General features: G+C 40.9%; 1 protein-coding gene across 1 annotated transcript; it reads right to left on the reverse strand.

Moving 5' to 3' along the window:
- Positions 1-251: 251 nt before the first annotated feature.
- On the reverse strand, positions 252-1191 carry LOC133038284 (uncharacterized). The gene is made up of 2 exons (XM_061116382.1): positions 1008-1191; positions 252-478 (listed from the first exon to the last, which is right to left on the reverse strand). Exons 1-2 carry the CDS (start codon positions 1189-1191, stop codon positions 252-254), a joined length of 411 nt encoding a protein of 136 aa, XP_060972365.1.
- Positions 1192-7982: the final 6791 nt, after the last annotated feature.

Below are 7982 nucleotides of genomic sequence, written 5' to 3' on the forward strand. Positions count from 1 at the left end.
TAATAATAATAATAATAATAATAATATACCCATATAACAATATCCAGACATATGTATCTATTAGGCATTATACACATGCCAATAAAATCAAATATTATATCATCATAAAAATAATCTCATACATATTTAAATCCATAAATATGTAACATAAAAAAAAATACTCTCAGCTAAATAAAATTACAAAAATACCCTTTCGGAGTTAGCGGATATTACAATTATCCCCCTCTAAAAGAAAATTTCGTCCCGAAATTTTACTCAAATAATTCTGGATATTGTTCTCGCATATCAGATTCAAGCTCCCAAGTAGCTTCCTCAACCACACTGTTTCTCCATAGGACTTTCACCAGGGTAATTGTCTTATTTCTCAAAATCCTATCCTTTTGATCAAGAATCTTTACCGGACGTTCATTGTAGGACAAATCTTCCTGCAAACCCAGTGTTTCATAGCTCAAAACATGCGATGGGTACGACACATATTCTGGAGTTGAGATACATGAAATACATTGTGCACCAGGATAATGATGGCGGTAAAGCTATTCTATAAGCTACACTGCCCACTCTATCCAATATCTGAAATGGACCAACATATCTGGGACTTAGTTTCCCTCTCTTGCCAAATCTCTTCACCGAGAGTCCTTTTCGTGGTGTGACTCGAAGAAACACATGATCACCCACTTCGAACTCAATGTCCCTCCGCTTCGGGTACGCGTAAGATTTACATGCTGCACATTGTGATCATTCTAGCCCTGATCTTCTGAATAGCGTCGTTGGTGTGCTGAACTGCATCGGCCTAGGAGTTTGTTCTCTCCCCCAACTCATCCCAATGCGGTGGAGACTGCATTTTCTTCCATACAACATCTCATAGGGTGCTACCCCGATTGTAGGCGATAGGTTGTTGTTGTAAGAAAATTCAATCAAAAGGGAGTATTTGCTCCATGATCCTTGGAAATCTATCACACATGCCCTCAACATATCTTCCAAGATCTGATTTGTTCTCTCAGTCTGACCATCTGTCTCTGGATGATATGCAGTGCTGAACTTCAATCGAGTTCCCATTGCTCTTTGTAAGCTTTCCCAAAAAGACGAAGTGAATCGAGCATCTCGATCACAAACAATAGAATACGGTGCCCCATGTAATCTCACAATCTCATTCACATAAAGTTCAGCAAAATGGTCCATGGAGTAAGTCATGCGTCTTGGTAGAAAATGGGCGATTTTGTATACCTATCGACGACTACCCAAATGGCGTCATGTTGCTTTGTAGTCTTAGGTAACCCAGTCACAAAATCCATGGAAATCTCTTCCCACTTCCATTCAGGGAGCTTCAGTGGTTGTAATAATCCCGCTGGTCTTTGATGCTCTGCTTTAACTTGTTGACATGTTAAGCATTTGGCCACAAATTCAACTACATCCTTTTTCATACCAGGGCCACCAATACAATGCTTTTAGGTCATGGTACATTTTAGTGGTCCGGGATGAAGCTGAATAAGGTGTGTAGTATGAGCTTCTACCAAGATCCCCTTCTTGAGCTCATCATTATCGGGCACATAAATTCGTCCCTTGAACCGAATTAATCCCGGTGTACGATATTTCATAATCTTTGGCGTTACTATTCAAAATTTCTTGCTTTAGTTCCTTTGAACTTTTGATCTGTCGTCTGCCCCTCCTTAATTCTTTCTAACAAAGTGGATTGAAGTGTGACCTTTGCAAGTTGTCCTGTAATAAACTCTATACCAGCTCGTTCCATGTCTTCCACTAATTCCCTTGATACTCCTTGTAAAGTGGAAACTAGTCCGGGACCTCTACGGCTGAGTGCATCCGCTACCACATTGGCTTTACCGGGGATGGTACATTATCTCGCGGTCGTAGTCTTTGACTAGCTCCAACCATCTCCTACTCTGCCTCATGTTTAACTCCCTCTGGGTGAAAAAGTACTTTAAACTCTTATGATCGGTGTAGATTTCACATTTCACTCCATAGAGATAATGACGCAGTTTTTAGTGCAAAAACCACTATGCGGCTAACTCTAGGTCATGTGTCGGGTATCTACGTTCGTATTCTTTTAATTGCCTTGAAACGTAAGCAATTACCTTCCCTTCTTGCATTAGAACACAACCCAACCCTTGTTTAGATGCATCACAATATACGCAAATTGTCCACTCTTGTTGGTAAAGGCGGGGATTAGTCTTGAGATAAGTCTATTCTTCAACTCTTGGAAGCTTTGCTCACACTTGTCGACCAAGAAAATTTTAGATTCTTCCTAGTTAATTACATTAAGGGTGTGGCTATCTTTGAGAACCCCTCAACAAACCACATTCTATAATAGCTAAACCCAAAAAAGCTTCGAACCTGCGAGGCGGTCTTTGGTCTAGGCCATTCTTTCAACTTGCGGCAACCTTGGCGGGATCTACTTTTATTCCCGTTAGTGACAATGTGGCCCAAAAATGCAACCTCGGACAACGAGAACTCACATTTTTTGTACTTGGCATACAATTGATGTTCTCTCGGTGTTGCAAGGTCGAGCGTAAGTGTTCCTCATGTTCCTCCTCTGTCTTAGAATAAATCGGTATATCATCTATGAATACAATGACAAGGCGATCCGAGATATTCCTTGAAGACTCGGTTCATGAGGTCCATAAAGGCTTCTTCAGGGGCATTTGTAAGTCCAAATGACATCACCATGAACTCATAATGCCGTATCTCGTTACGAAGAATTTGTCTTCGGTATATCTTCATTTTTGATTCTTAAGCGATGATACCACGAACGAAGATCAATCTTAGAAAACACCTTTTTCCCTTGAAGTTTGGTCAAACGGATCGTCAATCCTCGGTAGTGATGCAGGTTCTTTATAGTCACCTTGTTCAATTCTCGGTAATCTATGCACATTCTCATAGTACGAGTCTTTCTTTTTAACAAATAGGGCGGTGCGCCCCACGGAGAGTAGCTAGGTCGATAAACCCTAACTTAAGCAATTCTTCCAAGCTTGTATTTTGAGTTCTTTCAATTCCGATGGTGCCATCCTATGGTGCGCGGGAAGCGAGTTAGGGCACTAATTCTATCACAAATTCGATTTCTGTGTGGTGGTAACCGGGTAACTCCTACGGAAATACATCAAGAAACTCGGCAACTACCCGTGTTTCCTCCCAGGCTTTCTTTCAATTTTCTTGGTGTCATTAACCACATTAACTAGATACCACTAGCACCCACGCTGCAATAGTTGCCACCTTCATTGCGAAATAATAGGAGTGCGGGGTTTCTTTCCTACCCCCCTGAACTCGAAAGTCTCTCCATCTTCTGGTGTGAAAACAACTTTCTTTTGCTTGCGGTCAATTGATGCTCCATATTTGGTAAGAAAATCCATGCCCAAGATTACATCAAAATCAAATAAATCTAATACAATCGAGTCTACAAATAATTCTCTACCATCTATCACGACGGGTATACCCCTAAGCCAACTTCTAGAGATTACAACCTCCCCGAGATGGTAACATGGTCCCAAATCCCACGGTAAATAATTCACTCGGTGCATTTATATGATTTACAATTGTGCTAGCAATAAAGGAATGAGTTGCACCGGGGAAGTCAAACAAAAGCTTTACAAGTGGTGTTGGCCATAGGAATCGACACGATACAACGAAGGAGTGGCCTCGGCTTACGCGAGTGATGGCAAAAACTGCGGTGGAACATACTTGTCATCTTTCTTGGGTTACGCTCTATTCCCGATCTGTCCCCACAGTGGGCAATTGCGTTTGATGTGTCCTTCTTTTCCACATTTGTAGCATGCTTTTGCGCGACACTCGCCGAGATGACGTTTGGTACATTTAGGGCATTCGGAATGTTTCGCCCACTTCTTTGCCATTAAATCGTTGGTCGTTATCACTTTTGTACCTCTTGTCTTGACTTGGCTGCCCGGGCCCAGTCCTGTCCCCGTTTCTTGTGGTCATTAGAATTGGCTCCACCTTTCTTAGATTCTCTCTGGCGGCATTTTCCTTCCAAATTTTGTTTTCACTCGCTCTCGTAGTAAGAGCCATTTCGACAACTTGAGCATAAGCTGAATTGACCCCTTGACACAATTTCCACATCTCGAGCAACCATTGGTTTCAGGCCCTCCACAAATCGATGTGCTCGCACTCTGTCGATGAGTACCGGATACGGAGCGAATTTTGCCAATCTATCAAATTTTTGTGCATACTCGGTCACGGTAAGACTCCACTTGGACTAACCCGATAAATTCATCGACCTTTCTTGCTAGGCTTCTGAGTTATAATACTTCTCATTAAAGACCCTTTTGAAATCGTCCCGATTCATGGTATCTACATCCTTTGTTTGTTCCACCACCTCCCACAGGATACGAGCATCTTTCCTCGGCATGTAAGATGCACACTTCACTCGGTCATTCCCATCCACTCTTAGCATACTGCAAAATGCTTTCTATGCGACTTATCCACTCCTCGGCCCACTTAGGGTCTATGCCTCCCTCAAACTCGGGTGGGTGTTGTTTCCGAAATCTCTCTGCTAACAACTCATGTCTAGCCTGCGCAGCGGGATATACCACGCTGCCATTTGGTGGGTCTCTATTTTACGCATCTGCCTTATTTGGGTAGGCCCCTTTCCGGTTGACGTCTCAGCTGACGAAGTTCTTCATCCTGCCTATGAATGATTCCTTCCAGTGTGGCAATGCGCTCTTCCCATCCCTGTGGTGCTTGAGGTGGTTCATTAATCCCTCCATCATCTCGGCCTTGGCCTTGGCCTCGACCTCGACCTCGACCCACTCTAACTGACCTTCTAGGAGGCATTTCTAAACTCCTGAACCACACAAACCAATACACATCAAGATCATTTTGATCATCAATTTTACATGAAAATAATGTTACCCTCTCGCATGCAAAAATTTAAGGCAACTTAATTATAAGTAATAACCACTTACAGTACAGTGAGTCGAGCTCGTCTCATGGCGGTGAACTTTACATGTTAGGGCTAACCACATTCTTTAGGACCGTATTGCTCTGGTACCATAATGTAACACCCCGATTTCCCGAGATGTCACATAGGATAGTCCGTATAAAACAATTTAATAAGATAAAGACAATCAAATCTTGCTTTATTGAAAAATATCCAAGCATGAGATCTCATTGTTTAAAACAAAATACTTTTAGTACGTAAACTTAAATAAGAACTAGTTAAGTCAAAATAATAGTTCCAAAATGTTTAGCGATTAAAAACATTAAAAAGCAAAATACGTGCCGGCCCCTAACATGCGGTCCACGCCTCGAGCTTTTCATTCTCACTGCTTAGCCTTACCCTTACCTGCACACAGAGTACCCGTGAGCTAACGCCCAGTAAGAAGAGCTATGTAGGACATAATCCTCCTAACTAGTTACTTGACATAATTTGCTCTTTTATATTAATCAACAGTAATTCACATTCCATAAATATATCCACAACGCATGTTGTTCTCACATGCACACATCAAGTCTCATACCGCACATTATACTCACATACGATAATCAACTATTCTCTCATGTTGATCAGACATGAGGTAACCTAACCTGCCTTGTGTTATTCTCACACTTGGCATCCAATAGGACAATTAATTACCATAAGTTGTACTCACCCATGATAATGTTATAACCTGCAAGTGTTATGCTCACACAACTGGCAAGACCACAATATTATTCTCATGCTAATGATGCTCACAAAATATAAGGAAATCACAACACTATCAAATTAAATAACAAACCAACCCAAGTTGTATGCATAACATACACCACATGTGTACGGATGTCCACTCTTCTTACCTCGATTGCTAAGACCACACTTGCTACCTCGAGCACCTCAACGAATTTCCTTGTTGAGAACAAGATCCTCCAGAAACCCCTGAACGGAGTGTCGCCGGAGTTCTCGTCGGTTTCGTCGCCGGTAAAGTGTAACTTTATCTCCGATGGCTCTTGAAGCGTCCTTTCGATTGGGGAAGCTCTCCACAATGCTCAGGACCTCAAAACGATCAAGAAAAGTGGTCCGAGAAGGCGGTCGGGGTTGTCTTCTTTGTTGGCGGTGTACGCGAGTCTTTAATGGAGTCCAAAATTTTGGATTTTCGTTTTGGACGTTAAAGCTTCGTTTTCTTACGTCAAAAACAATCCTTAGGGTCCCATGCACTCAAATATAACCTCCCTTGACCCAAGAACAAGCTTAAACACGTTCGAATTCGAGTCCGTAACTAAGCCGCACCTTTGAAGCTTCAAAAATGGTGAATCTCAAAACGACGACTTCCGCCCCTTATACCACGTTAAAAAGCTTCCTTAGGTCGTATATAAGTGATCCCAAACCCCCACGTTCACCCAGGTTTCACTCCGCTTGAAGAAACGAAAGTTTTCGGTACCGTATACGCCGTATACGTGCTCTCTCTATCTCTCGTTGGTTCTCTGTTTTGGGTGAACGAAAATAGAGTTTAAAACCTAATTTCTATCGTGTTTAAACCCAAGCAAAATATCGCATTGAACCGAAGTGGAGCGATTCCCATTCCACCAAAATAGGCGTTCGGTTCGGTTGAATCGTGTATACGTATCGCATATACTAACTGTTAATAATAATAATAATAATAATAATAATAATAATAATAATAATAATAATAATAATAATAATCATACGATAATAATAATAATAATAATAATAATAATAATAATAATAATAATAATAATATGTTAATAATAATAATAATAATAATAATAATAATATACCCATATAACAATATCCAGACATATGTATCTATTAGGCATTATACACATGCCAATAAAATCAAATATTATATCATCATAAAAATAATCTCATACATATTTAAATCCATAAATATGTAACATAAAAAAAAATACTCTCAGCTAAATAAAATTACAAAAATACCCTTTCGGAGTTAGCGGATATTGCAGAAGATCCTCCATCTGGTAATATCCCTTCCTCTATCTCTGGCTGTCCAACTTTTTACTATCGAGACAATGAGCGTGACTGGAATCTATATGCAACTCGTAAGTTTGAAAGTGAGAGGAATTATGATTTGCATGCCCATCGTGTTTATGGTTTTGTAAAGTTCATTCAATTTCATCAATGGGAAAACACTCTTACTGGTTTCATTGGATTCATTGCTAACATTATTAAAGAGTTTTATGCTAATCTTACTGATGATTTCCTTGATGAGAACTCTAGACTGTATAGAAGAGTGTATGTTAGGGGTCACTGGTTCTCATTTTCTGAAAAGGACATTGCTCAGGCTCTGCAATTGCCTGAGAATGTATCCAATGCTGTGATGTCCATGGATCGTGACTTGATGCACTCTGAACTCACTGGTGCTCGTTCAGAATTGAAACCAGGGGAGAGTCTTCGAATTACTCACCTCACTTTTGCTCATGCTTCCCTTATGCGGTTTGCACTAAGCAATTGGGTTCCAAATTCTAACAAGACCGTGGTGTCTCAAGAAGTGGCTACACTCCTATACCGCATCACTTCTGGAACTTCCATTGATCTAGCCTCTCATATTCTCAACCAGATAGTCTCCTTCCGAAGAGGTAAAAAGCCAACCTTCAAACTTGTATTTCCAAATCTAATTTATAAGGTTTTATCTTCTCAGAAGAATGTGGCCCAAGCACATGAAACACTTGAGCCTCCCATCACTGGCCCTACATTCCAACCCTCTGAATACTTTGATGGTGTGTTTCAAAAACGGCCGAAGGCTGGTGCTGCTGCTGCTTCTGCTGGTGCAAGTTCAGGCACTGCTGCTGCAGAACTCCTGGAAGTCAAGTCTGAACTTCAGAATGTGTACACTCGTCTTGAAGCAATGGCTGATGTCCAGCATGACATGTCCAGGCAACTGTCCACCTTGATTAAACTCTACAAAAATTAAAGTGTTATAGTTTGTTTCTTTTTCATTAAACTTTGGTCTATTTTTGTTCTTTGTTTACTTTGGCACTCCGATAAACAAAAAGGGGGAGAG

The sequence above is a fragment of the Cannabis sativa genome, chromosome 5, assembly GCF_029168945.1.
Source record: "Cannabis sativa cultivar Pink pepper isolate KNU-18-1 chromosome 5, ASM2916894v1, whole genome shotgun sequence".
Classification (NCBI taxonomy): domain Eukaryota; kingdom Viridiplantae; phylum Streptophyta; class Magnoliopsida; order Rosales; family Cannabaceae; genus Cannabis; species Cannabis sativa.